The 27611-nt window shown below is 40.8% G+C and overlaps 4 protein-coding genes and 1 non-coding gene across 9 annotated transcripts; 2 read left to right on the forward strand and 3 right to left on the reverse strand.

The window, feature by feature from the left end:
* Nucleotides 1-2773: 2773 nt before the first annotated feature.
* Nucleotides 2774-2845, reverse strand: Trnah-gug. Its single transcript has one exon. It is a non-coding gene; the product is annotated as a tRNA-His (tRNA).
* Nucleotides 2846-3066: 221 nt separating this feature from the next.
* Nucleotides 3067-5063, forward strand: LOC118412862. Its single transcript, XM_035815907.1, has 2 exons — nt 3067-3360; nt 3715-5063. Exons 1-2 carry the CDS (start codon nt 3141-3143, stop codon nt 4428-4430), a joined length of 936 nt encoding a protein of 311 aa, XP_035671800.1. The 5' UTR covers nt 3067-3140; the 3' UTR covers nt 4431-5063.
* A 6-nt stretch (nt 5064-5069) lies between these two features.
* LOC118412860 (V-type proton ATPase subunit B) lies at nt 5070-13481 on the reverse strand. Of its 2 annotated transcripts, XM_035815902.1 has the most exons (14): nt 13300-13481; nt 12248-12303; nt 11880-11978; nt 11568-11661; nt 11114-11273; nt 10681-10738; nt 10307-10411; nt 9971-10068; nt 9641-9764; nt 9074-9307; nt 8523-8627; nt 7697-7826; nt 7213-7358; nt 5070-6617 (listed from the first exon to the last, which is right to left on the reverse strand). In XM_035815902.1, exons 1-13 carry the CDS (start codon nt 13415-13417, stop codon nt 7213-7215), a joined length of 1527 nt encoding a protein of 508 aa, XP_035671795.1. In that variant the 5' UTR covers nt 13418-13481; the 3' UTR covers nt 5070-6617. The 2 variants fall into 2 exon arrangements, with proteins under 2 accessions (XP_035671795.1, XP_035671796.1); XM_035815903.1 differs by lacking the exon at nt 7213-7358.
* A 679-nt stretch (nt 13482-14160) lies between these two features.
* Nucleotides 14161-26600, forward strand: LOC118412863 (upstream activation factor subunit spp27-like). Of its 3 annotated transcripts, none has more exons than XM_035815909.1 (9): nt 14161-14345; nt 16900-16990; nt 17229-17331; nt 22800-22856; nt 23089-23262; nt 23542-23617; nt 24009-24076; nt 24248-24362; nt 24658-26600. In XM_035815909.1, the coding sequence occupies exons 1-9, from the start codon at nt 14303-14305 to the stop codon at nt 24729-24731; spliced, it is 801 nt and encodes a 266-aa protein (XP_035671802.1). In that variant the 5' UTR covers nt 14161-14302; the 3' UTR covers nt 24732-26600. The 3 variants fall into 3 exon arrangements, with proteins under 3 accessions (XP_035671802.1, XP_035671801.1, XP_035671803.1); XM_035815908.1 differs by lacking the exon at nt 14161-14345 and adding an exon at nt 14402-14602; XM_035815910.1 differs by lacking the exon at nt 14161-14345 and adding an exon at nt 14646-14667.
* LOC118412861 (betaine--homocysteine S-methyltransferase 1-like) lies at nt 17329-23990 on the reverse strand. Of its 2 annotated transcripts, none has more exons than XM_035815905.1 (8): nt 23899-23990; nt 21082-21147; nt 20390-20580; nt 19923-20117; nt 19516-19627; nt 18963-19138; nt 18522-18600; nt 17329-18198 (listed from the first exon to the last, which is right to left on the reverse strand). In XM_035815905.1, the coding sequence occupies exons 2-8, from the start codon at nt 21098-21100 to the stop codon at nt 17951-17953; spliced, it is 1020 nt and encodes a 339-aa protein (XP_035671798.1). In that variant the 5' UTR covers nt 21101-21147; nt 23899-23990; the 3' UTR covers nt 17329-17950. The 2 variants fall into 2 exon arrangements, with proteins under 2 accessions (XP_035671798.1, XP_035671797.1); XM_035815904.1 differs by lacking the exon at nt 23899-23990 and adding an exon at nt 21366-22077.
* Nucleotides 26601-27611: the final 1011 nt, after the last annotated feature.

Genomic DNA, 27611 nt, shown 5'->3' on the forward strand with positions numbered 1-27611 from the left:
ATAACTTACATGATGGTAACCAAGAAGTAGCCTGGTTCCATCCCTATCAGTATCATGGCAGCTTTGGCTTTGCGTTTTCCTGAAAAGGACGAAAGAGACCATTAATCCCTCATTAATGTGTGGGTACAAGGCTAGTTCGGAAGACTAGACTACCCTGCACAGCCCCCATTTCCGGGCCCCGACCTGGTCTCGATCTTCTACAAAATTCCCAACAACATGGAGGCCAGGACAGCGACCAACACCAAGTGACCAACACCCACATTTCAGTTGCAGTACCACTGAAGTAACCTTGGGGATGTATCATTCGTCTGTCACATTTACCTTAACGTTCCACATTCACTGCACAATGCAGAGTCGTAAATTCTACCGAAGCTAACAGTTTAATTTACAGCCTGCCAAGTCCCTAGATTTTCTAGTACGTACTGCCCCCGTGTACTGGTCCTATCCACTGGTTTAATGTCCTTTTATTCAGTATAATATCTACAAGAACGCATTGACTGCCGCCTTATTGATTTCAGGGGTTCGTATTCATTTGTGATAACCTTATCCGGATTCTGGGGTAATGATGATGCAGGCACATATTAAACACGAACACTTATTACCACCATTACTGCTTCTGTTTGGTGCCTGCAGTTGCTGATTGTTGCTTGTAAACCATTTTACTTTAATTTCGTCATCAACATCATTAATGCACATCATATTATTATCAGTCATTACAGTTTTCCATATTATTCCACGTTCGCAGCCCTGGTCCGGGGGAAGGTGACCCGCCCCAGCTGGCGGTCAGAGGTATCGGGGCACACATCATCCCAGGCAAGCGCTTGGTTGTCAACAAGCGGCCACGTGGTTTCCATGCCTTCCACTCTCTCTCCCTCTCTCTCTGCTGCCCACATGGCAACAAGCTAAAAATAGCAGGCACGGTTCCGTGCTATCCGTCATTGGCAGGGTTAACGGTCCTTGACGTCAACGGATCGATATTTCTCCTACTGGGGTCGTCATAATTTACATTTGGCTCATACCAAACCTATCTGGTTGAGGGGGGAACAGCGACGACGGGCGGCTCTTTAAATTAGATAGCAAGGGGGGAATCATGAACGAATGGGGTGGGGAGTGTGATTTCAAAGCAAATCTACCAGCTGATCACATTTGCCCCAGTGGCAAATGGAGATTTCTTCGTCCCATGACTGCCCACCTGCCACCGGTACTGGGGTAGATTTGCTTGAAAATTTGAGGACAATTTGCAGTTTGCACCAATACGCACGGAGACACACAGTGTGACACACACACACACGCGCGCGCGCGCGCGCACGCACACAAACATGCATTAACACGCGTGCTCACAACTCACGACAGTTGCATAGGAAGGGTGAGAAAAAGACAATTCCGGGAGAAAAAATGTGCCGGCTTTCTTCAGGTCTTGTCCACTTTATATTTCTATATCATGTATTCTAAATGCGATTCTACAGCAGCGCGATGAGATTAACTGACTGGCATTTTGTACTCAGTGAAGCTCTCAAAATCCCTTCAAGACCTTCAACAGTGTCAGGACCACTGTTTACATGATGCATGCAACCCTCTTTTAGTCTTTCCTTCATACTAACGGTTTATCCCCGGTCCACTGAAGCATTGTTTATGCTCAACCCCGATATCGATCTGGTAAAAAAATCGATACGTTACAGTGGAAAGGACTATAAATTTTGTCATGGGAATCTTAATGGATGGCTTAAAAAATCAAGACCGTTTCCAAGGGATTCCCGTGATGTTTGTTTTTCATGGCTGAGTGATATCTTGTGTGGTCACATGTGTGCGTAAACCTTACTGTCAATAAAATGTTTGAGGGAAGATCTACTATGGCGAAACATCTATTGCTTACTTGTAAGCATGTCATATTCTTCGTGTAGTGTTTTAGATTTCCCAGAATATAAACTAATTGTCATTTTAGACCTTTTAGCTGAAGGTACCAAAACACGGTTTTCACATTCGATAATTGAACTCCTACAGACAACTTTTCAATTATTCATTCTGAGAATAAGCAATGTTTCCCTGCAGTGTATGTAGGCGCTCATTATTCAACTGCATACCTTTTCTTCAAACCGGAATGTCGCTTACAAAAGAAAGATATAGGAAATCAAAGACGGCGATTCCTCGTCTACACATGCCTGTGTGATATACTATAGACTGGTGAAGTATCGTCCACACAGAGCTTCATAGGAGTGTTAGCGCCTCTACACGGGCTATAGAAGTACTGCAGCAATACCTCTTTGTCGTCGTGTGGAAGTCGAAATTAAATTTTTCAAAAGCTATAACAACAACAACCAAAGGGATTTGTGTTAATCACGACTACGATTGAGCTTGTTAATTGTTGTTTACTATTCAGATTTCAGATGTTTCAATCTATTTTTCAGCATTGAGCCTCGCAACAAAAGACGAAAGAAAGCAACGTTCTTTTGTCATAGGATTTTGTCAAGATGTATACATGTACTTATGTCAATGTAAAATGAAGGTCGAAAAATATGTTTTTGAAAAAGGCTGAGCAAAGTTATGTTGTAAAGTTAGAAAATATTTTAAACATATGGTCACCGAGATCACCCTAGGACAAACCATATGCAGGGCCATTCAGTTTTTATTTGCAACCCTTGGCCGACGGTGAAAAAAGATTTTAAAATGTCTAAATGAAAAAAAGACATAACAGAAGCAATGTTTGCAATGTTATAGTTTTAAAAAGAGAAAAAAACTTGATCGCACTGCCGCGACAATACACTTCCACAGCGATTGCCGTGACCAGGATTCGAACCTGGGTTATTGCGGCCACAACGCAATGTCCTAACCACTAGACGATCACGGCGAGCTACATGCGATCATGGAAGAGCGCGGCGCCAATTACGTGTATGTACGTTACTAAATCCGGCTTCTCGAACTAACCTCCTAATGATTAGTAATAGATATCAGAAACAAAGTAGGATGAGTATAGTTTTAGACACAATAAAAATATGTTTTAGTTTACGTTCTAATTTATCTTACGAACGGTTCTATGCTCAGTAACGTAAGTTTGCACCCCCGATTGAAGGAATGGGTACGCTCAATACCCTTTGACCTTCAGTCGAAAAAAGAGCCTGCTCCTTGGATTTTTGCTTCCCTCTATGAATCGCGTTGTCTCTAGAGCAATGACTCGTATCTTGGCCATTTCTGACATCCATGTAGACTCCCAGAACAACCTGAAGTGGGTAGAAAGCTGGCCGAGAGAACGATATATGGAGGACGTGTTGCTGCTGGCCGGGGACGTGACAGATAAGTTACCCCTGTTGGAATCCACTCTAAAAACTCTTCTCGGGAAGTTTCAGAAGGTCTTCTATGTCCCAGGTACGGTATATGTTAGGACGGCTAATGGTAACTTACACAATCATGCAGTCAAGTTGTACAATAATAACAATAAACTTAATAGTTACCAAGGAGGAGGAGGCTGCAGTGCAACTGTTGTTTTTTGGCTCTCGCTTGCCAAAAAACAACAGTTGCACTGCAGCTACCAAAGAGGTTATTGTAGCCTGCTTATTGTTTGATTGAGCATGTAAAATCTTTCACAATATTTAAAACTACACCTAACACCAGACTCATGTATAAAGCTACAAGAAAAATACACCCTTCAAGAGTCCCCACGACTTCTTTGATTAAACAATTCATTGGTCATCAAATGCAAAATGTCTGATTCCCTTCCAGGTAACCACGAATTGTGGATCAGAGACAAGAAAACCACCAAATTCACCTCAGTTGACAAGTTTCACCAGATCCTGGAGCTATGTGGCTCTCTTGGTGTCCTGACCAAACCAGACAAAGTCAGGACTAAAGATGGTGGGGAGGCGTGGGTGGTGCCCCTGTTCTCCTGGTATGCAACTCCAGAAGAGGATGCAGAGGATTCTCTCTACTTTTCTTCAAACACTGAGGATGCAGATAAGAGTCACCTGATGTGGATGGACAATCACATGTGTAGCTGGCCAGAGGATATTGGTTCAAGATCCCAGTTCTTTGCCAGTCAAAACGAAGATGTAATGAAGGGCACTTATGATGCTCCCATCATTTCCTTCAGTCACTTTGTACCAAGATTGGACCTTGTAGCTGCAACAGAGGAAGACAACAAGATGGTGGAAGACGAAAGGAAGACACTTGGCCTTCCTCCTCTCAATGACAAGAAGCAGGGTGCAACAGTAGGGTTTAACTTCACCCGTTACGCTGGGTGTAAAAGGCTCGATACCCAGATTAGGACACTTGGGTCCGCTGTGCATGTCTATGGTCATCAGCACAGGAACAGGGACAGGGTGGTGGATGGGGTGAGGTATGTGTCCCACTGTTTAGGGTATCACAGGGAGCAACAGAATGGTCTCACCTGGGGACTTCAACACTGGGAGGGACCCAAACAGGTGTGGCCACCGACATGAGATTTTATTACAGAAATCAAGCTAATTAATGCCCACAGATCTAGTCTCATCTTGGTGGAAACATATTTTGATTTCCTCTACCTGTCTTCTTGTCCAGTATTTGTCATACACATAGACTGATATTATTGCTTGATTCATCAAAACTGGTTATTTTGTCTTAGCTTGAAAAGTTCTTACAAAACACAATGTACGTGTATATGTTTTTGTGCTTTTATATTTGGAATATATGTATACATAAAGCTTACATTTTTTTTGCCATTGTAGATGGGGTATAGGTATCGACTTTCAGTTCAGTTGTCATTACATGTGTGATAATGCTGCGAAATTCACAAATCTTACTGAGACCTTGAATGAGGACAGTGCCTGTCTCAAGCATTTTATTTTCATACAAGCTAAGATAGAGCTGAGTATCAAAGTAGGAAAAGATGGACATGTATATTTTATATTTACTCATTGAAGAATGTATAAGACTGAATTGTATTATAATCATATCCAGTTGCTTGAATAACTGCTACTTGGCATGAATTGTATCATATTTTACCACAAAGGACATGGTTATGAAACATACCACAATGCAGGGTGTCGGACTTGCCATTGAAAATTGTACAGATTGTAATAATCACAACATCTTTGATGATCTCAGTTTCTTTGCATTCTTTATTCTTTATAGGTAAATCTAACATTTCCTTTGCATTCTTATTACTACAAGTTATTACTTCAAGCACCTTCCTTGCTGATATTACACATAGCTACTACAAAAGCTGACATGAAGTTTGCACAAGACATGTAGAACAAATGACTGTTAAAAATGGGAAACTTTGTAGTACACTGGAGCATTACTGGAGTGTACAATGTCTTCCCAAACACCACATAGGATATGTTAGAATTACATGAAACAGTGCAGTCTTCAGATCTCAAAATGTGCACAACTGTACGAAAACACATTGAAAAGGTAGAAGATTGAACAGTACTTCAGTGTGAGGTTGATTAGAGTATAGAGGTGTCAATATACCTTCTACATTCATGTACCACTTTTACCTGAGCTACCTGTACGTCAACCTGGGGATGCCAAGACATGGCTGTGTTGATTTACCACATACATATATTAGTAATGAACAATTATACATATTATCCTCTGCTACAATTATAAGGACCAAGTGTGTTTTCTTTACACTAAGAGACAGTTATCACAGTTCAGAACAGGAATTGGCTAAAGTTCAGTGCAGGAATTGGCTATCAAACTACAACAAAATGCAGGAATGATTGAGTTAGGAATAACACCATGTTCTGCTCAAAAGCAGTTGCATCTTTACCCATGCTGTATTCCACTGTAGTCTGGTACCTGTGATCAGTCTGGATAACTAACACTTTGGTTATGAAATTTCAAAAGGGGTGTCTCTCTTGTCTTTCTTCATTTTACAATTAAGTATATACCTGGTAACTTGTCTACTGAAATTCTGAACACCAATATTTTAATGTATGTAGTCAAATCTTTGCAAAAAGACTAATCAAAATTTGCATAAAAGGCATATTTTTTCCTTCAAAAACCTACTATGGTTTGTACTATGTAGTGAACAGTTTCCATTGCTGGGCTGGAAGATCACATTAAATCAATACAAGATTTTAAGTTTGACTTGGTAGAAATGTACAAACAAAAACAAGCTTGCTCAAAACAATTTTTATATACTATTACTCCACAACATCCATTACATCAAATTAATAGTCACCATTCACTATCTAAGTTGCACCCACAGTGTAGTGTAGTATAATATTTTCACATTTTGACTGAAGTTGATTTCTGCTACTTGCTATTAAACTTTCACCTATAACTTTACCAGCAGTACTTTTCTACTTCCTGTGGTATATATAATGAATTCACAGCTGCAATATCTTTCTATTACAGACACAATACACAATCATATACACAAGAGCTACCGATTCCATATCTAGAACTATTCTGATTTTTTTTTTACTCTCAGTTAAGAGCTGGAATAAATAATTGCCAAGAATGGACATGATCGTTCTTCTGTGGTGGAAAGGTTGGAGTTTAGGTTCGCCGGCTGTCCCTGGGGTAGTATTCTGCCAGGATGTTGGTGGGAATCCGTTTCAACATCTCCTTGGGGAAGATCCGTAGCAGCGACCAGCCAATGTCTAGGGACTCGAAGATGGTTCGATTCTCGTAGGGACCTAAGAACACATCAGAAAAGTGATTAGTTTTATACTTCAAGGATAAATCCTCAAACTTATTTTTGGGAGATTGTCTGCACTGGGTTGACAGGTCCATAAGATAAATACTTACCATGACCTAAAACAGTGTTCCTGAACAAAGTAACACTGTTATACACCAGGATTCCTTACTTTCTTTAACTTTTGGTGTGAGAAAGTAAGCAAGCCTAATGGTATGGCCTCAGTCATTTCTCCACACTGGAGAGCCCTACAAGCTTGCTGGTGGCAAAGATGGCAAAAAAGGTTTGGTCATTAGTAAAGAATGACTGCGCATGCTGGCAGGCAAAGACATAAGAGCCGACCCTAACAAATTCGCAGCTGTAAACTTTATACATCCTTTATTAGAAGGATGTATTATTTTTCCTGTATCTAATCGCTTTTATTTCTACCTACAGCTTACAAGGGGAATTTCATCTCATCTGTGAAGGTTAAGAATTTTTTTCAATTTCAACTTCTTTTTTTGTCTTCTACAGTATTTCAAAATGTTTAAGATATGTCAAATGTGTCTCCTCAATAGATATACATGACAACCCCCTTGTAAACCATTTCATTTCACCTATTTTGTTGTTGTTCTGGACTCTCGAGGGTAGAACTCATTGAGAGTTTTCTCAGGTATTCGCTTCAGCATTTGCTTGGGGAAAATGCGAAGGAGGCTCCATCCAATGTCCAAGGACTCATAAATGGACCTGTTGTCATACGGTCCTGAGAGGGGGTGTAAGTGGAACAGCATGGATGGATGGTTGTACTTGGATTCATAAAGAAAAGACACTTAAAAGCAACATAAAAAAGGTTAAAAAGTAGAAAGGTCACTGTAATGAAGGGGTAATGAAATTCAGGTACCAACTTTATTTTGCTGATTACTCTAGTATCCCTTTCAACTTTATGGTAAAACAAGATGAGGCCAAGGAGGACATGGCTGTGCTTTCATGGCCATTTGGGGGGCTGAACCGTTCACCTTCTAGGAACAATCAGCATTTCAAGATTTCCACTTCAGTGAACCTCCCCACATGTGAAAATCAGGAGGTGAAGCACGCATGTACCTTGGTTGATGAAGTTCTTCTCAAACTTGCTGAGGAACTCTAAGTAGAGCAGGTCATCTGGGGTGAGGGCCTCCTCTCCCACCACAGCCTTCATGGCCTGGACATCCTTACCAATGGCATAGCAGGCATACTGGAAACACAGGGGAAAAGGGTTAACTAACTTCCTACAAGAGCACTTACAATGGCATAGCAGGCATACTGGAAACATGGGGGAAAAGGGTTAACTAACTTCCTACAAGAACGCTTCCAATGGCATAGCAGGCATACTGGAAACACAGGGAAAAGGTATCAAATAGAAGCTTCCTACAGTACACTTCCAAGGGCATAGCAGGCATACTGGAAACACGGGGGGAAAGGGTTAACTAACTTCCTACAGAACACTTCCAATGGCATAGCAGGCATACTGGGAGCACAGGGAAATAGGATCAACTACAACGTACAAGCTTCCTACAAGAAGACTTCCGAGGGGAAGTACATGTACTGTGGCCATGTCAATGATACGTCAATGAAGGTTAGTCATCCAGGTAATATGAAATGCCAAACAGCAGTTACTCAAGCAACTGGATAGCATTTTGGTTAGATGTTTCAGATATAGCTGTAACTGCTATTTGGCACAGCTCAATGGCACAGCTCAATGGCACAGCTCAATGGCACAGCTCAATGGCACAGCTCAATGGCACAGCTCAATGGCACAGCTCAATGGCACAGCTCAATGGCACAGCTCAATGGCACAGCTGGCATACTGAAAATACAAGGCATGGGAACACACCAACACAGAATACTGTCTGCATTGCTCGCAGATCTATGTCTAAGTTTCCTTACGTACCAGCTGATTGGAGACGTCTGCGTGGTCCTTCCTCGTCATCCCTTCCCCGATGGCGGACTTCATCAGACGGGACAGCGAGGGCAGCACATTGATGGGTGGGTAGATCTACAAGGGCAAAGCAGGTTTAGTTTTGTCATGGTGTTAGAATGTTTTTTTAGACAACTGTTGTAACTGAAGAGTAAGGATCATATTTCTATTGAGTACAGCATCTAAATTCATAGTTTGAATTTCTTTGAATTTCACAAATGTACATTCATGACGGAGGCTGGATCAGAGTATTGTAATATAGCAGACAGTGTACCTTAACTTAAAAGTTTGTCTGTGTTGGTAGAAGACATTCTGGAAAATTTGAACTGTAATTTCTGACAAGAAAATTGACTTGGACTTCCTGCAACTTATGATCCACTGCTCACTAAGTCACACATGCTATCTACGTAATGTGACATCACAGAAGCAGTGGATTGTTCATTCCTTGACTGTTTGGTCGAAAAATTTGGATAAGACCAATTTTTATGTTGGAAATTACAGTTCAACTTTTCCAGACAGTGTACCTGTCTGTTGTGAAGCTGTCTCTCCACGTAGATCTGTCCCTCTGTGATGTACCCTGTCAGGTCAGGAATAGGATGGGTGATGTCATCGTTAGGCATGGTGAGGATGGGGATCTGGGTGATGGAGCCGTTCCTGCCGTCCACACGGCCGGCACGCTCGTAGATGGTGGCCAAGTCCGTGTACATGTAGCCTGGGAACCCCCGACGACCCGGTACCTCCTCTCTGGCAGCTGACACCTGAAATATGATCAATACCCATGAGATTACCCAGCATTTTGGTATCAAATTATCACACTTGAAAAGTGCAATACAATTTGAAACCTAAAGCATTTCAGAGCTGGTTTCAAGTGATTCAGTAATTACAGTGAAGGTTAAATCTACCTTCAACACAGAGTTTATAAAAATAAAAAAAAATAACAACAGACTACATAAGAAAACAAGACTTACAAGTAAATTTAGATTTTTTTCAAGCAAAACCATAGGAATCTGATTGTACAAGGTGCATGAAATGACAAGTTATAATTTCTAAAATTATTTCTGAGCAACTTTTCCAGTAACATCCCAACCCACCTCTCGCAGAGCCTCAGCATATGAGCTCATGTCAGTCAGGATGACCAACACATGCTTCTCACACTGGTACGCCAGGAACTCCGCAGTGGTCAGGGCCAGGCGAGGTGTGATGATACGCTCAATACTGCACGGGAAAACACAAGGTGTTTGACATGCTAAATACCAGGAGTATTTCAGGTTTTGATACAGGTTTATCAGAACCCCAGCAGTTTTGTAACATGATAGCTGAAAACTGGTCTTTTCATGTAGTTCAGAAGAAATCTATACCACTAAAACTAAAAGGTTTTAAAGGGTTACTTAAGTTTGATATTTTAAAAATTCTATACTCACGTTGGATCATTGGCCAGGTTGAGGAAGAGACAAACGTTCTCCATGGATCCATTCTCCTCAAAATCCATCTTAAAGAAGCGGGCTGTTTCCATGTTCACCTGGAAGAGACAGGTTGGATGGATGAAATGTAGTAATATACTCCTTCTGTTGGTTGCTATGCCAAGTACTAAAAACATGTGCATGTCTATTTGCATAGATCCAGAGGTATTTTCTCCCAGTGATTTTTAGATACTCTTTTACAAATATCACATTGAGCTGGCATGAGGAACAATTAGGTGAACATTGGGGAGACAAAATTGATCTACTTTGCATAATCACAAAGTTGACCAGACTTACTCCCATGGCAGCAAAGACAATGGCAAAGTTGTCGTCATGATCATCAACAATGGACTTTCCTTGCTTTTTCACCAGACCTCCCTGTCGGCAGATCTGAGCTGCAATCTGGAGAGACAATAAAACTCTCAATCAGAACATACTGGTACTAATGATGGTGTCACACCTTTATCCAGAAAGAAGGAGACAAACACTGCATTTTTAAAAGTTCCTACATCACATAGTCTTCATCTAACATATCATCACCATGTTCTCTTATTCTGTACTTCATCATATGCACTAGCAGCATTATGCATCCAACTTTGAAGTAATATACTCCACCATAAGGGGTAACACAGCCCTTGGGCCTAAACCTCATCAAGAAGACTTTTCCTTACCTCATTATGAGGCAACCCGGCAGCAGAGAAGATGGGAATCTTCTGACCTCTGGCAATGCTGAAATGCACAAACAATATGACCCTTGAACCATGACCTGTTTAAGCCTTTGAAAGCAGGCTGCATCAGGACCACAAAATAACACAATCTATCAGACTTACAGTAAGGTTCCGTAGGCACAACCAAGGAGTACTTACTTCCAACTTGTTTGTGCCTAAAGAACCTTACTATATGAATAATTGCCAACCTGATGAAGTTATTTACGAATCTATCAGACTGTCCAGTCATATCTAAATACTGTCTTTACAAGGTCTATTTTGTAAATAAAATTGCAGCCCTTTACCTATATGTATCTATAACCATACAGCACCAATTCTGGATTGGTGACTCAGATCGATGACCTCTTTTACAGAGACGCCAACAACCGTCCCTCACCTGTTCATACAGTCTATAGCAGAGATGCCTGTCTGGATCATCTCCTCAGGGTAGATACGAGACTGGGGGTTGATGGGCTGGCCCTGGATGTCCAGGTAGTCCTCAGCCAGGATGTTTGGTCCCTTGTCTATGGGCTTCCCTGAACCGTTAAATACACGACCTAGCAAGGGGTGGGGGGAAAAGCTTAGAGGTTAGGATCTTGATGTTTCAAGGTGTCAGTATGCAAATGAGCATGTTATGTGAATATGGGATTAATTCTGGCACATGCCCACCTTATTATTTCCATTAGCAAATCATACTTTACACTGTCCACAAAACACAATGTTTTTCTGCCTCTGAGTCTGAAAGATTTTAGCACTCTCACCTACACAAGTATACTGACACATAGTGGATTCCATAAGGCACCACCAACACAGCACTTTAACTTGACATTAACATCAGGGCCAACACTTACCCAACATGTCCTCCGACACGGGAGTACGCAGGATGTCACCTGTGAACTCACAGGTGGTGTGTTTGGCATCAATCCCTGATGTCCCCTCAAATACCTGTCCAACAAAAATACAACATGTAGCGTTACTCTTCTATGAAGGTGCCTTTGCAATATTTTTCCAGTTTGTAGCATAACATAAAATGATATCTTGACAAGCTGAAACATATCTTTTTCTAGGATATATCCTATATAATGTGTCTTGGATGATATTCAGCACTATCCTCTACTGTGAAAAATGAAAGTATGCACAAAGACAAGGTTGTGATTCCTGACCTGCACTACAGCTTTTGACCCGCTGACCTCTAGCACCTGACCACTGCGAATGGAGCCATCGTTTAGGGTCAGGTGGACAATTTCTGCATACTTGGGGAACTGAAAGAAACACAATGTACTTAATGTAGAATTAACCATACCACCCTTTACTATATACATTCCATCAAATGTTACAATACATAAGAAAATACCAAATGCATGTATTAGCTTATAGTTGAAAATGATCTTATACAGGTAAATGTAGTTCCAAAAAATACTTTGTCTGCAGCGCTTTTCTCATCACTTGAAGCTACAGAAAACTCAGTGATATCTTTATGGCTTCTTGTTTGTCCTGAAATAAAAAAATTCAACAATTTGTCATCACAAACCTTAACATCATCCAGAATAACCAGGGGACCGTTCACCCCAGTCACGGTCTTGTACGCTGGAGAGAGAGATGAACAGGAAACAAATAAGCACTTCTGAAGGTGACCCACTGATCATGTCAGGAGATGGATGAAATGCTTATTTAAGACTGGCTACCTTGTCTAATTTGTAACAAGTTGTTTCATTTATTATACAAAGTTATGCTAAACTTGCTTTCAACACTAGTACTACTAGTAAGTACACACAGACCAAATTTTCAATGACCACTGTTGCCTTCTTCAGAATTAATAATGATCAATCACTTCAGAACAAAACTGAGCTACATACATGCAATCTTATTGACACATGATCTTACAGATACACAGTGAGCAATTGGTCAAACGGTCAATTGGCAAACTACTGTCAGTTGATGCAATTGGGTCAGCAAAAATCTTTTTCTTTAGGGTGTGGCACATCTGGGAATGGCCTTTCCCAAATCAGCAACTTGTTAGTTACTTTGAATGGTCACTGCTTGTATTGTGGTTATCAAAGTTAAAACAGTGATGATGAAGGACAAACATCACATGCAAAGTGATTAATTATTCAATCAGTGTTTTCCCTTGGGGAGTGGAGATACTGCACACATCTTTTTTAAATTTTTTTAGAGTAGAGTAGTTTTTGATTTTTAAGAAAAAATTACTTCAGGTTAGGAACATGCAAATATGAAAGAGTGATTTAGATATTTAACTGTTAAGGACATGGTCAAATCACAATTCACAGAAAAATAGATGTGTGCTAAATCACATAACGTTATCTTTAAACGCCACACGATTTTCAACAAGGGCTTCTTCAGATTAAACATGCTGGTAGATTTGTACCGGTACCTGGAGTTAAGTTTTACATTAATCAGAAGGAAAGTTGATCTCTGCTGTGTGTCCTGAAATTATGCTCGTCACGTCAGGTTGCACAGGTGAACTGAAGGGCTCGCCCCCCTCCCACTTTGTACATTTTAGCAATGTCAGAGGTCCTTACGACTCCAAATTTGCACCGTTTCCTCTCTACAAAAGCTACTTACTGAGCCTGGGCTGCGAGTGGTAGTTCCTGGTGATGGCCAAGGTGTGTTCCCGGGCCATGCGGATGTCGTTTGTGGGAGGTGTGCTCCCCAAGTCCATCAGATCTCCCATGGCAGACATCTTGGTGTATCATGTGATGGGCCGGTGTGTGACGCTGACGTCAGAACAAGGAATAGCAGTTTTACAAACTTCCGCTAGAGGTCGCGCGTGTACTGCCTGTCAGCGCAAGGTGGAAAACTACTACTCCACTCAATGCATTGGATGTCTGATGAGCAAGGACGTTCCTCATGAAAGCAAGATTGGTGAAATAAATTATTGTTGGCAACTTATCATCCCATGTTTTTTTTTTTAATCAATGCAGTGCCAATAGAAGGCATTTGAGATTTATAAGTTATGGGTCTAGGGGAGAAGGCCCAATACACGGCAAGATTATAAATTAAGACAGCAAGCGATCGTGTAACATGGGCTTAATTTGCCCATCTTTATGTGCCTTTCGCTATGTTCCGTCATTAGTCAGATCACCCTTTCATAATTACTTGTAAGGTGACAGACGCACAATTCAGTAGTTAAATTTGACACAACAACAAAAGTTAATTCCAAAATTGCTTTACGATAGGAAAAGAGGCATTCTACGACAATATCAGTTTTTCCTGATATTTACAATTTGTGGGATAACACAAACGTTATATAATTTGCAGTTTCTTTGTATAATTTGCAGTACAGTCGCACAGTTGATTTGGAAACGAACGAGAATTGAAAGCATGGGTGTCATCATAATGTGCCTACGGATGTCATTAATATAATCAAGTCAGTGTGGCTTAAATGAGTGGTAACTTCCGCTGCTGCCACCAAGGAGGTTATAATCAGCTTGCTCTCATCACCGGTACTAGTATCCTGCGCTCCCACCTTCTCCTGAAGTTCTAACCTTCATTCATAAGTGGCGCTCGTGCTCCATTTAAAGACCATCTCCGTCTCGCGAGAGTTGCACCAGCTGATCGTCGCAACATGGCTGACATTTCGGAAGGCCAGATACGTGAGAGCATCGCAGGTATGCAGACGTTCCTTTACCGACGAGCCAATTTAGCGACAATTTCTTGACCAGTTGGACAGTAATAAACTCCGGGCACGATTTGGGGTCGTGTCGACATGAGGGGTGACGTGTGGCGATGGTGGTGCGAGGGGGAAGTCGGCACGTGTGGAGAGGGAGCTCCGAGGCGATGGTTTTGGGAGGGGTTCGAATCTGCGCAGACATGACATGTGGCAGGCCCAGGGTGGGGGATCCGACAACTGACGTTATATTTATAGGTATTGTACCGGGATTTCACGTGACATAAACATATCGTCATCATGCCTTTGAAGCGACTGTACAGGTATTCAATACACAGTACAATACGAAGATTTGTAAACGTAACGTTATGTTTTAAAGCACTGACAATTCCCGTCTATGTTTCAAATCCCTATCTGTCATGTCTGTTCCCAAACTCTGACGTAGGGAGGGACCAGGATGGTGACGGGAACAGGCACAGAAAGAATTGGAGATGTTAAAAAGATTCATAGTGAAGATTATGAGAAAATCATGAGATAATTGACATTACAAGAAAAATCCAACCAGATACAGTCAAACCTGTAACAGCACTTCATATTAATTCGTCACTTTTCAGTGTTTCCACAATTGAATCACAAGTTAACAAGCGGGTTATTGGGCATTCCATTAACCCTTGACATATTTATGTAGAGTGTTATCCCCGTCATCGCTACGTGTATAACACTAAAAAAAATCTCCACGCTGTCACGGCAAACTGACGTTTTGAAAACAATAACGTAAAAGCATATCCGAGGGGAATTCTGTTCTAAGTTACATATTAATCCGTCACTTAAAAACGTGAATCGATTTATCTGTGATCCTGCTTTTGATTGCTTCAACGGTTTTTTTACCTACCTTCTCTGACAACAGACAGCTGCACAGGCAAAAAAGGTCACTGATATAACACCTGAAAACTACGAACAACTGCGGATCAAAATAGGGTCCCCAGGGCCCTCGCGCGGCGGCAAATTCGTTCTAATTTTCTACTACACGTTCGCGACATCTTCCGAACCGTTATATCACTGTTAGATGGACATTTCCGGGACTACTCCAGCTAATACGGTGCGAATAATTGTTTTGATGCGCGATCATTCATACATAACATCCTGCACCCTCCCCACGTCAACTGTAAACTAATATCTTTGGGTTACGCAATGCGCTCAGAGAACTAATCAAAATGGCGGCCCCTGATGCGTTACAGTGTGTTCGGATGGCCGCTGAAAACCGTAATAAGTCGTGCTGAACACCGATTAAGGACAAAGACAGATAAGTCGGTTGCCAACAATCGGCACTTTATTTATTCTTCTTTCCATCAATGTGTTGATGGATTAGTACGGTGACAGTGTAAAGGAGAAAATCTTAACAATGTGGCGACTGCCCGCCCTCCCACGCCCGACTCCAGGTGACAAAATCGGGCCGGTTACTTCATGACGTCGTCGTTGCAACACATAAACTTAGTTACCTCAAAATTGCACATTTTAATATTGTATATCGACTTGGTACTTAGATGCAATCACAGGTCCTTGCATATGTGGACTAAAATTTTATTGGCAGGGGAGTGTTGAAAAGTGACGAATTAATATCATGAAGAATTATTATGAAATGCCGTTACTCGCGGCCACCTTTACATAGCAGCCACCTGTCCATAGTGGCCACTTTTTGTCAGTCCCTTGGATTCGTAATGATTAAGAAATAGGCTTAGCAGCCACCTGTCCAATGCGGCCGCGGTCACACGATTTCCGGTCCCTTTGATACAGAAACACTGACTATTGCAACCATACTGCAGCCTTATGTCACCCTGCACTGAGTTTGAAATTGTAGTTTGCGAGGATTTGGAGTTCCTGACAGGGTCATTTTGGCGGTAGCAGAAGGTATGCATGCCTTGAGCATTAAAGTGCAATTTTTTGTGAGTGAATTTACCGATCGAGACAATGTTACTTGGTGAGAAAGATTATTGGGAACTGAAATCATGTGTAGCTTGCTCATGGTCAACTGATCAATATTTTTTCTATAGTGGCCACCTGTCTGTAGTGGCCATATTTCTCCAGTCCCTTGAGTGGCCGCTATAGACAGGTTTGACTGTACTGTACTCCCTGGTTCATCACTTTTAAATGAGAACCCATACAAGTCTATACAAACACTGAAAAAGTCATCAAAGAAAGAATTGTAATAAACAATTTTCATTTTTTTCAAAGATCAATGTGTCTATTTTCCATCTGTCTTAGATGACAGTATGGCCTGATATGATGTGATTTCAAACAAAACAAGCTCAAGATTCCAGATCAAAAACGATAAATGGACTACATAAAAAAAAGAGTATCAAGAAATGCGGTCAAGATAGTGGTTGAAGCACAGTGTTCAGCAAACAATAAGTAAATTCACCAACTACATCGTGTTAAGCTGCTTGTCTGTGTTGTGATGTAACTTTGTATGACAACTATGTTACACCTTAATGACATTGAATCTCAGATAAGCGTGAAGGTTCAAACTCCCTGATGAATGACTTACTATCCTTCAGAAATCTTGAAACATGGTGACCTGACCACCTTGACCTCCAAGTCGGTACGGAAGATGCTGGAAAACAAGTTTGAAGTGGAACTCACGGAAAGGTGAGCCATGGAGATGGTCCGGTACAAAGGAAGACTTGACACTAAAATCATACTCAAGGAAAATTAATGTAATGTCTAACTTGGATGTTAGATAAAACTAGTTTTCAGCTTGTGCCAAAGTCCTTACAACTATTATTATTTCAAGATGTTGTTGAAAAAGTTATTCTAAGATGTTGCTCTAAAGAGCTTGGAATAAATGCAGGTCATTTCTCCTTGTCTTGCCCCCCTCCCTCTACAGAAAGAAGGAGATAGACAACATGCTGATGGCCATGATTGAGGCTAAACAAGAGGAGGAAAATCAAAATGGACAACACAGTAACTCAGACTCATCAGATGACTCAGTAAGGCTCTTCATTTGGTCAGATTGTCTCAGCAACCCACACCACCTTTATTGCAAATAGGTCAACTGTCCCTTTCACCTCTTTACTTGACCATTCCCCCTTGAAATTGTTCAGTTGTTCTGATTCTGGTAGCCACACAGATTATACAGACGTTATTCCTTGGAAACAGGTCATTTATTGTACAAGGATAGAAACTTGGTAATACATGATGTACTTGAAACTGTTTACAGTGGTGAGGTGTTAGTTGTTTCAGTTCCCATTTCTATTGTTCGTGATAATGTAAAACATATTATGCCATGTCTTGGGTACAAACACCAAGGTTAATTGAATTGCACTCCAAGTATCCAAAACAAGATCAGTTAGCATTGTTCTTCTGAAGGCAGATATTCCAGAGAGCAAAAATGAAAGGCAGAAAAAAAATGGAAGCTTTGTTCCTGGGGAACATTTGTCACTAGCATATAGTTCTTGTACTGACATGCTGAAACATTGCATCATAACCTGAACTGTTGCCTTACACTGCTGAAATAAGTGGCTTTCCAGGGATCAAGGTAACAGGATGCAGCTCAAATTATGCAGTAATTTATGGAAGAAAGTTATTTCAAACCCAAACCACTGGCGCCTACAGGCTCTTGTTGCCGTACCAACGGTCGGTGCCGTAGGTAAAGTGCTTGGTCATGTCCGGCGAGTATTTACTGGCGGGCGGGGTGCGACCCATGGTCTCTGCCAGGGTGCGGGTGAAGTGTGGGGCGTTCCCACAGCACAGACCCACGTACTGCACACCCAGATCCTTACAGCGCTGGCCGAAGTCTGCCACCATGCTGCGGCCACACAGAAATTCATCCATGTCCACAATGAAGGCTTTAGAACCTGAGCAGGAGAAAACAGCCCTTTTATCTTAGCAAAAGACATGTAAAGAAAGTATTCTTGCCTTGGTTCATAGTCACATTTACATGGAATGGACCTGATATTCTGTGTGCATTAATATATATTACCTATTCTTAATTGTAAGTTGTAGGAAAATGTGCTGTATATTTTCATTCAGAAAGTATCATTTTTCTTTTGGTAAAGAGTGAGGCTATCACCAGGTCAATAAGACTTTGCCATAATGATACATTTAGGAATGAAGTGAGGTATAAATGGTCATGATTAGTTGTGAGCAAAAACCACACAGAATGATCACCACTTCTCACCTTTGTGGCTGATGAGTGAGTGCATGGTTGGCTGCTGTTCAGTAGTGCGGTACACGACTGGGAGGGCTGCAAACGGCACCTGTCAACAAGGAAACAACATCTTTAGACTTCTCAATACCATGGCTGTAACTGTCCACCAAAGTTTTTGGTAGTTTTCTGACTTTTTGTTGGACAACCACAACTACCAAGTCAGTAAGCCTTTAATCACTGAAGAAGTTGTATGCAACCAAGGAGGTTGAAAAGAGGCCCTCTTTTCAACCTCTTTGATGCAACAAAACCTGGTTAAGGTGACAGGCAAAATAAAAGTTCTTAAACAGGAACTATGCGGCTCCAGATGTCTAACTGAAAGACGACTGCGGTGCAAAAGATGTCGTTAGCCTGAGGAATAAGTCCACTCTACTTTACATTAAAGAAAAGTTGCTAAGACACCATGATTCTCACCTTGACCTTGTTGACGACCTTGTCCATCAGTGGCAGCATGGTTGCAGGCCCACGTCCACAGTTCAGCCCAACAACTGCTGCCCCGGCCTCCTCCAGGGCTGTCATGGCTTCCTCCACAGTGTTGCCACACCACAGCCCATTTCTCGACACAGAGAATGTTACGACTGCTGGAAGTCCTGTTATCAATTTCATTGATAATAGATTTAATCATCACTTTTGGGAAATCACTCCTCTAAGGAGGCGATTGGAGAGATTTGATTGAGTGGCATCTCTCATTTGTACAATCTGAAAAATTATACCACCTTTGACCTGTACTTCCTGCCACTCTAGCAAGTCTGGCCTTTGTGGTCATCTTCTCATCACTAGCTGTCAGTCACTCAAATAACTACAGACACAGAAACCAACCCAAACAAACACACTGAAAATTTAGACCCTGTACATGGAGTGAAAAATTATGCCACCTTTACAATCGCTCATATTGATGTTTTTTTGTAATTATTCATAGAATTACAAGTTTCCCAGGTTAAGTGTGGATTAAAAGGAAAATATTTACCATTGCCATACTGCTTGACACATTCAAGAGCCAGCAAAGCCTCGCCTAGGACATGGAATGTCTCTGCTACCATGAAGTCTGCCCCCTCAGACACTGCCCACTCTGTCTGCTCCTGTGGACACACAAACAACCTGTCTGATTAACTATTACTTCTACCACCTCCGAGCTGTACTTGTTGCCACCAAGGAGGTTCCTTGCTGCCACTATTTTCCACCCAAACAAACACACACACACACACCACACAAAAATTAAAAAATATTGTCAGATAGATGGGTGCTCAAATATTGTTGATGTCATTATGAGGATCTTGACTGGCATGATGGTTATGCAGTTTTTTGTCCAGTCAGCAATTAGTGATGATTAGATTAAAGTCATTCAAGATGTTGAATCCCAGTTGAGCTTGGTACCTTGAAGATTTGCCTGCACCTGTCCAGTGCTTGAGGATCGTCAGCGTTGTAACAGTTGGTGTTGCAGATGTTCCCTGCCATCAGGGTCCCAGTCTCGTCTGCCACCTCCCGGGCCAGCTTCAGGGCGGTACGGTTAAACGTCTCCAGTTCATCCTCCCTCCCTACTGCCCTAAGGGTCTCTCTGTGGCCATAGTACTGTGGAATAGGGAAGGATTCATGTACAAACTGTAGCAAATAAAAGATACTTGTACAAACGTCCCAGCCTGACACTAAAGAAAGTGCTGGAAGGAGAAGTTGATCTAAAGGACTGGCTGCCATGCAATACTGGGAAGTCTGGAGCGGCATTCTTTGTGGCACCTTGTACTATGAGGATGAACTGAACTGTACAAGCAGATTTGTCTTCAGGTGACTATGAGGGAACCAATTTCAATTTTCTAATAGCAGTGTTCATATGAGATTGTCCTTACTGTGAATGCCAGCACAACATCACTCCCAGCATGAGCAAACTCCCGGTGCAGCCCCTTCACTAGCTCAGGGTGCTCCACCACAACTTCAGGTGCAAACGGTCCAGCCTTCAGGTAGCCACGTCGCTCAAACTCAAACAGATATCCCTCCGCACAGATAACAGTCTCTCCTGCCTTGAGGCGATCCAGCAAGCCTATGTCAAAAGCTGGTGTGTTACGCCGAATGGCGAATGGCGGTTATACCGGCTATATAGATACAGATACAGATACAAAAGGACAATGTTGTTCTGTTATGTAGCCTTTCCAGGTTAACTAAGAGCCACACCTGCTGGTCATGGAGTTTGGTTCACATAGTGAAGCTTGTTTTATACCCAATCCGTTATGTTTTGTGATGAGTACAACTTCATGAATATTACTACAGTCACAGATGTTGTGACATTACAAAATAAGACTGTCAACAATAAAAATAATGTTCAAACAAGCAAATGTTTTAGAATCAATGTAATAGATAAAGTATTAAGATTTGTGTCCTTTGATGAGCTTGTGGAATGGAAATACTTAAAATCAGAGTTGTACATATAATGTACACACTCAATTTTGGTGTCCAACAAGCAGACATAGCAGTTCATACTCATCCTTCAGAGCTAAAGATAAGAACAAAACAAGATTACCATCATGATGGTCTAGTAACTTACCTTTTGGTTTTGTTGCCATTCTTAGTATCAGATGATGCCAACAGCCAAGATAAGGTTCTTCTTCCACTGAGGGTTAACACAAATTTTGGGAGACTAACTCGTTGTGACATGTTATTTTTCTCTCATCAACTGTGATACTGATAAGCATTGCAATCAATAAGTCTGAAAATTTGGATTTCCCCTGAATGTCTTATCTGGATAGCAAAGTACATTATTACTGTTTGGAAAATATGTCAATGATGCCATGAAACAGAAGTTTTGCAGCAAATCATGTGGTTCCTTACCCTTTTTAAGCAGGCAGGTGGCAAAAGTAGTTGTATAGATTATATCCAGGTATGCCAGTAAATATTCTGTGTGCCAGTCAGAGCTTGGTTCAAGGAGGGCCGGTTAAAACCAGATTCAAGGCGGGACCATTCCACAGAGGGAGGACAGATATCAGGAAAACGATTTTTGCAGGGAAGTGGCAATATAGCAGAAAAAAATAAATTATGTACAGAACAACATGCCCATTCCCAACACTCATGCGTGAAGTATATATGATATTTTCTCAAATGTTGTAAACAAAGCCAGTTTATTAATATCTACCTCTAACTAATGTTTACACTTGTTCGCACTTGGTCAGTGAACCATGGCTATTTGAACTGGAACCAAAAAGGGTGGACAAAGTTCAGCTGACAGAGGCACTCATTGACTGACAAGCATTTGTAGTCTCCCATTGATTGATACCTTTCTGCTATATATTGACCCTTGTGACCATGACCTTAAACAGAATAGAACAAGAGTTCGCAGACCTCATACCTCCATGAAATATGCTGATTATTCAAATGCCTTCATATTTGCATAATTTATGCTTGCTTATGTACACCTTTCACTAATTTACACAGGTCTCGGTGTTGACAGCCTAATGATTTACGTACTAAGAAGAATTAGGACACTTTCAAATTAATTATGCAAATTAGAGACTTAATTAACATAATTAGTATCTGCTTAACTTCCGCCTGCGACAAACTACATTGTACATGTAATATGTATTTGAGTCCTATATTGGAAAACACTCTAAATATAGATTTTCCTCATTAAGTCTGCAAATTTGCATAATTTAAAGTCCAAATTTGCATAATTTGCACTTTATTATGTACATCTCTGCCACAGGTACCTGCATACTAAATATCATGGAAATCCATCATTCCTATGTTCCATTATGCTCCTTGGAAGATTTTGACAAAAATGCTCCTGCAGTTCCAGAGCAAGCTGCTAGGGGGCCCAAACATACACCACTTCTTCCTTACATCAAAAGCTATCTGCCAACAAAAAATAAAGACCATAGCATGTCCAGGTAAAAAGATACAAAAAATTGAAGTTCTGCTGCAGTACCAAGGTCACACACCAGGGTGCCCAAAATTGACCTTGACCTGAGGCTTCCCAACCCCTACCCACATACCAAATATCATCGTAATCCATCAAGAGGTTCTCAAGTTATGATGACCACAAATATCCGGAAACACAGACACACAGACACACAGACAGACAGACACACTCAAAACTATACCTCCATTTTTCATGGAGGTAATAAAGTCATTAAAGAGCCATGAACAAATGAAACCTTTGTCTTTATGCAGAAGGCTGGTATAGAGAAGTTAGTAAGTTAAACTGGACATCTAGAACTGAGATCTGTTGCCAAAGGCTTTAAATAACAGACTTTATTGTATCTTACACAGTTTGCTCCAGAGCCACCAAAGAAGAAAGCAAAGACATCAGCTAAATCGTCGAGTAAGGTAGATACCAATTCACTGGTTAATGCTTCCTTCTGCATTTCCTGATCTTGGGGATAAGTCGGTAGCTCATTTGCAAAATAGACTTTGCCTTTCCACTGTATGATATTGACTTCATGTCCACATTGTGTTAACCCAGAGATAATGATATAGCACAGTGTAAGCACACAGATTTTGTGATACTTCTAGTCAGTATAGTGCTTGATGCAGACTTTTGAAAACAAATTTCTTGCAGAAAAAAACATCCAGCAAAAAGCCAGTTGCAAAAACAAAGGCAAGCAAATCCTCAAGGAAAACAGTAGACGATTCGTCAGACGAAAATTCGGATGGTGTTGACGACGAGAAGTTGGCGAGGAAACTCCACGCTGAGGAGAACAGAACGTCGATGCGAGCTGTGAAGAAGATACCAGTGAGCACCAGTTCTCAACCCTACTGTCGGCACTTTGTGCCAACTAGGTGACAATGTTGCAAATGATTCTCGGATGCACAGATACGACAGCATCCCAATACATGTACTATGTTGATTCCTCAAAGTCCTGAAGACCTGCAATACTAATCACTGGATCACATGAGCACATGATGTCAAATGAAACATGTTTTGTTGTACCTGAACTGTTTTTGTTCAGTTACTTTGTTACATACACACTGAAAGGTTTTTCTGATTTGGGGCTGATATTCATTTCTACAGGCCAAGAGGAAGAGGAAGAAGAAGAAAGATTCAGATGATGACAGTGATGATGATTTTGAAGAGAAACCAAAGAGAAGTTAGGACCTTTTCCTAGTTTTATATAACTTTTATGGGATGATTTTTTATCTTTCCAACAGTAGTAGGTTTTGTATATACTTTTTCAGCAGTTTCGTATTTCACTACTCGTATTCCCTCCTTCCAAACAGCTGTTGGCTCTAATAGTTGAACCGCTTGACCACAAACACATCCGGCAGAATAATATCAATGCAGTGCAGATTTTGAATAAAGACTCATCTTCATTGGTAGAATCCATAGTTGCAAAGATTTGCTTTATTCCAACAGAAAGAAAACACTCACCATGAATTTGTATTGATCTTGCCAAACTTCATCAGATGTCTGATTCACTGTGTTCTCATTCCGTGTGCAGAAATTTGTTACCTAAGTCTCTTCCTTTCACTAAATTACAGAAAATTCCATGTACTCAAGAGACATGGTTCTGTCTCCTGACCTGGCTGCTGTGGTTGGAGGGGAAAAGGTAGGTCATGATCTTTGAACTTCATGGTGACCTCTGACCCTCTCTGGTCAGGGGTGACTGGCTAACAGTTACCGTAGTTAGTCCAAATTTTGAGACGCTTGTGGCAGATATGAGAACCATAAATTCTTTATGTGCATGTCAAGCTAGCATGTCTGTCTCATTCACACACAGATGCCCAGGAGTGAAGTAGTGAAGAGGATGTGGGCTGTGATCAAGGAAAGAAAACTGCAGGACCCCAGCGACAAACAGTACATCATCTGTGATGAGCAACTTCTGAAAGTCTTTGGTAAGTTGTCAATCTACATCTGCAGACTAACGATTTGGAAGCTCTCTTCAAATATTTGTATATATGTTATAAACACACAGCTATACTGGGATGTACATTTGGCTTCTCAAACATTTCACTAAACTGCTGAGAATTCTCTTAAAGTTTGCCACAATTTCAACACCAACCATGTACAGTATATGGTAACCATACATTGAATTGGCAAGTGAATTGTCATATGGTGTCAATAGTGTAAATTGCCTTGATGTACTGTCTAACTCAAGGTATCAAAAAATACTATTCTTTTGATTTTCAGGTGAACGTCGACTGAAGCCATTTGGAATGATGAAGTACCTTAAGAATCACATCATGGACCCGAAAGCTATGTAAAGGCTACTTTGCACCCCCTTGGTTTAGTACGGAGGTCTGGCCTGCCATGCCATTATCTATTGAGATTTTTATATGTTAAGTTGCACTGACATTCAATATGACAGACACAGAAAAATGTGCCTGATGTACACGTTGTGCCGAGGGGTGCACTTTGACCGATGGAAATGACAGGCAATATTGCAGTATTTTTGTACAGAGAGAAACGAGCTATCAGTATGAGCAATGCCTGACAAATAGGTAGACTATAGTGCTATTGGACTGTGCAATGTTAGGAAGTACACAGTGGAAATATGCCAGCCTTGTTAAAAAGACATTTTCTAGTCTGATTTTTTCCAAGGACAGCTGACTTGAGTGTTAGACTAGGGAGCTAAATGGGCAACCTGAAGACTCTAGTTAGTTTAACCCCTTCCTTAGGAAGGTAGCCTGTTGTCACATACCTGAGCTTTGTTTTTGAAACAGAGTTAGGCAGCAGGAGGAAGGTTAGCCCACAGTGATGTTGCCCCAGACTTGGGGACAGCTGGCTCATGTTGGCCTGTTCTGGCCATCACATTGGCTGCTTGGTGCACATATAACATATGTTATTGGGCTATTTGGCTGCTATTGATAAATTATTGTATAAGATTGAGAAACCTGTATTTTGTCAGTGTCCCACTAGGATCGGAATGATGGCTGCTACGATGACTTTTGTTACACTTTGTGTTTTGGTATTTGAACAGCCATATTGACTAGACTGGTAGAATTGGTGCTTAAACCTCCCTGTGTTTGAGAGTTGCTGTTAAGAGTTGCAATGCAGAGGGGATGGAAACTAAATGTGGAATATTGCTGATCATACACTGTAAGACATTCATTAGATGCTTTAAATGTTTTTTTTCCAAAGCATTGCAAAGAGATTCTTGATAATCAGATGTTAGATGAAGAAAGGGTCTTCCCAGATTAGATTGACTGTATATTTGCTATTTCAATCGTTAGTTATGTCAGCTATTTTAGCTGTATGATTTGTTGCAGTTTTTGCATTCATTGAGTTGGATGGAAGATGATGGTCTAGTTGATGGTATCATAGAGGTTGGCATATAATGGTACCTTGCACATAAATGAGCCTTAGATAGATATAATAGTCATTCATTATACCATAGTTACAAAGTTTACATTTATTCAGAAATACACAAGTTACATTGCAAGTTATATTGTTACTGGCATATCTATCTATATCTATATATATATTGAAGCAATTACTCCTAGTTTATATTTGTTATGTTAAGTTGTTTTCTCAATATAGCAAAGTAGCATCAATGAACAGTTGGTAATATACGAAATTGTCTAGTATACTTCCATCTTATCATGAAAGTAAAATGAAGGTTGTCTAAAAACTGACAGAAAGGATGCATGTATCCTTGTGTGCAATGTTGAGATGTGTTTGTACTACATTTATTCCATATATTTTCGTTTTTGAAATTTTACTGAGAAGAGAAGTAATGAAGTAACTTGGCATTACCAATATTAGTTTAATATTTTCCTTCCAGTAGTTAATTTATATGTACACTGCAATATTTTGTTAACAGTAGACAAAAGAATTATTGTTTATCAGGAGCAAATCATGACATGATATAAGCAGCTGGTGTAGCTGAAAATTAGTGAAGATGTAGGCAGAAAATTGTACTGCTGTGCACTTTGCAGTAAACATATCCACTAACATTGATTAGATAGGTAGGACACTTTCGTTTTGTAACTTTTCAGTTACGTTTCTCAAAAGCTTCACATGTATAACCAAGTGTTACACAAACTATCACGAAAGCCTTCCAAGTTTAGTACTAGTTTTAGGAGCTTTATATATTATAGTGACAGACATTTGCAAATAAAAGTGAGGCTACACTGCTGTTTCTGTGTGAATATTTACCGTGGTTGACAAGTACAAAGCTGCCACCTCTTCCAGAACATGCAGCAACACACCTTGAATACCGCATGTTGAAACCTGCCTGGTACACGTGACGGACGAAAACGCATGCACGCACGCACGGTAGTTTTAGGACTTCCGGCCTTACCATCTAGGACCATTTGAAAGTGCACAATTCACATTTTTTAAAGATTCTCTTGTATGGTCAATTTTACCAACTTTAAGTGATTTGTAAGTGGCCCTGTCATCAGTTCAAAGAGTTGAACGGGAGATAGGCTGCATGTCCGTCATATATGTGTATTTTTATGATTCTATTTTGCCTTTCTACATTTTGACGAGGTTGGGTTGGCTGAGCTAGGTCGAAACAGTTCGTTAATTTGGTGTTAATTAACTTACTAATAATAGGCTTGCCCGACCGTAAAATAGGGCATGTAAATAGAATCAATGAGCTTTTATCAATCAATTAAGGTATAACTTTTTAAAAAAAGCACAGTGTACGTCTGTGCGTCTATCTCGAGTTCATTGTGTCGATGAAAATGTGGTTCCTTTTAGTAATATGAGCAATGCTACTGTGTATTGGCACAAAGTGGACAGTCCTAACACCATTAATTAAACGACGAACGGCAATCCCCCACATGTGCCCTAGTCATGGCATTCATGAACTTTGGAAGGCCGACGTGGCAACACCCATGCCAAAATGTGAAGATTTATTTTGGCGCGTCCTGCTTATAGATCTCAGAACTTAAAAACGTCCAGATACAATGGGAGCAGCGCAGCCGCTTTCTGTTAAACTAACACGACGCGCTGCCACAGTGTCCTTCCATCTGTCTGGATTCTCCCATTCTATCGCTGGCTTTGATATGCAAAGTTATGTGATACTCGTACATATCTTTACACATATAACTTGAAATATATATATATATATATATATATATATGTGTGTGTGTGTGTGTGTGTGTGTGTGTGTGTGTGTGTGTGTGAGTGAGAGA

Source organism: Branchiostoma floridae, chromosome 4, assembly GCF_000003815.2.
Source record: "Branchiostoma floridae strain S238N-H82 chromosome 4, Bfl_VNyyK, whole genome shotgun sequence".
NCBI lineage: Eukaryota > Metazoa > Chordata > Leptocardii > Amphioxiformes > Branchiostomatidae > Branchiostoma > Branchiostoma floridae.